Source organism: Nestor notabilis, unplaced genomic scaffold, assembly GCF_000696875.1.
Source record: "Nestor notabilis isolate BGI_N333 unplaced genomic scaffold, ASM69687v1 scaffold22108, whole genome shotgun sequence".
Lineage (NCBI taxonomy): Eukaryota > Metazoa > Chordata > Aves > Psittaciformes > Psittacidae > Nestor > Nestor notabilis.
In genome coordinates this window covers 3557-3904 of record NW_009940912.1, presented here as the reverse complement: position 1 = coordinate 3904, position 348 = coordinate 3557, and the positions used below count along the sequence as shown (strand labels likewise).

At 62.6% G+C, this 348-nt stretch overlaps 1 protein-coding gene across 1 annotated transcript in view; it reads right to left on the bottom strand.

The window, feature by feature from the left end:
• Positions 1–226: 226 nt before the first annotated feature.
• The window catches only part of LOC104410457 (nuclear receptor ROR-beta-like), a gene marked incomplete at both ends in the record, with an annotated part of 2059 nt that continues 1937 nt past the window's right edge, over positions 227–348 (bottom strand). Inside the window, one exon of the mRNA XM_010020619.1 lies at positions 227–348. Within this exon, the coding sequence (XP_010018921.1) occupies positions 227–348 (122 nt within the window).

The window sequence follows — 348 nt, the reverse complement described above, 5'->3', positions numbered from 1 at the left end:
CTGCTGGGGCTGGAGGGGCTCTTGTGGTGTCATGGGGGATATGAAGAGAGATGGGGCTGACCCCAAGGCACACTTATGGGGACCACAGGTGTGCTGAGCTCCATCAGTGCTCAGCCTAGAAGAGGTATGTGCTTGGGCATACTGCAAGGTGCCCAGGGCTGCACCCAGCACCATGCCCAGGGCCGCACACCCCCAAGTGTGCCCGGCATCACACACCACCACTCACCGATCTCGAGGACAGAGATATCAGCAGCCAGCTGAGCACCCTCCAGCGCGCCGTGCGCGAACAGGGCTGGCTCCAGCATCAGCTCGTAGATGGACCCCTGCTTGCTGAGCGTGGCATCGGCC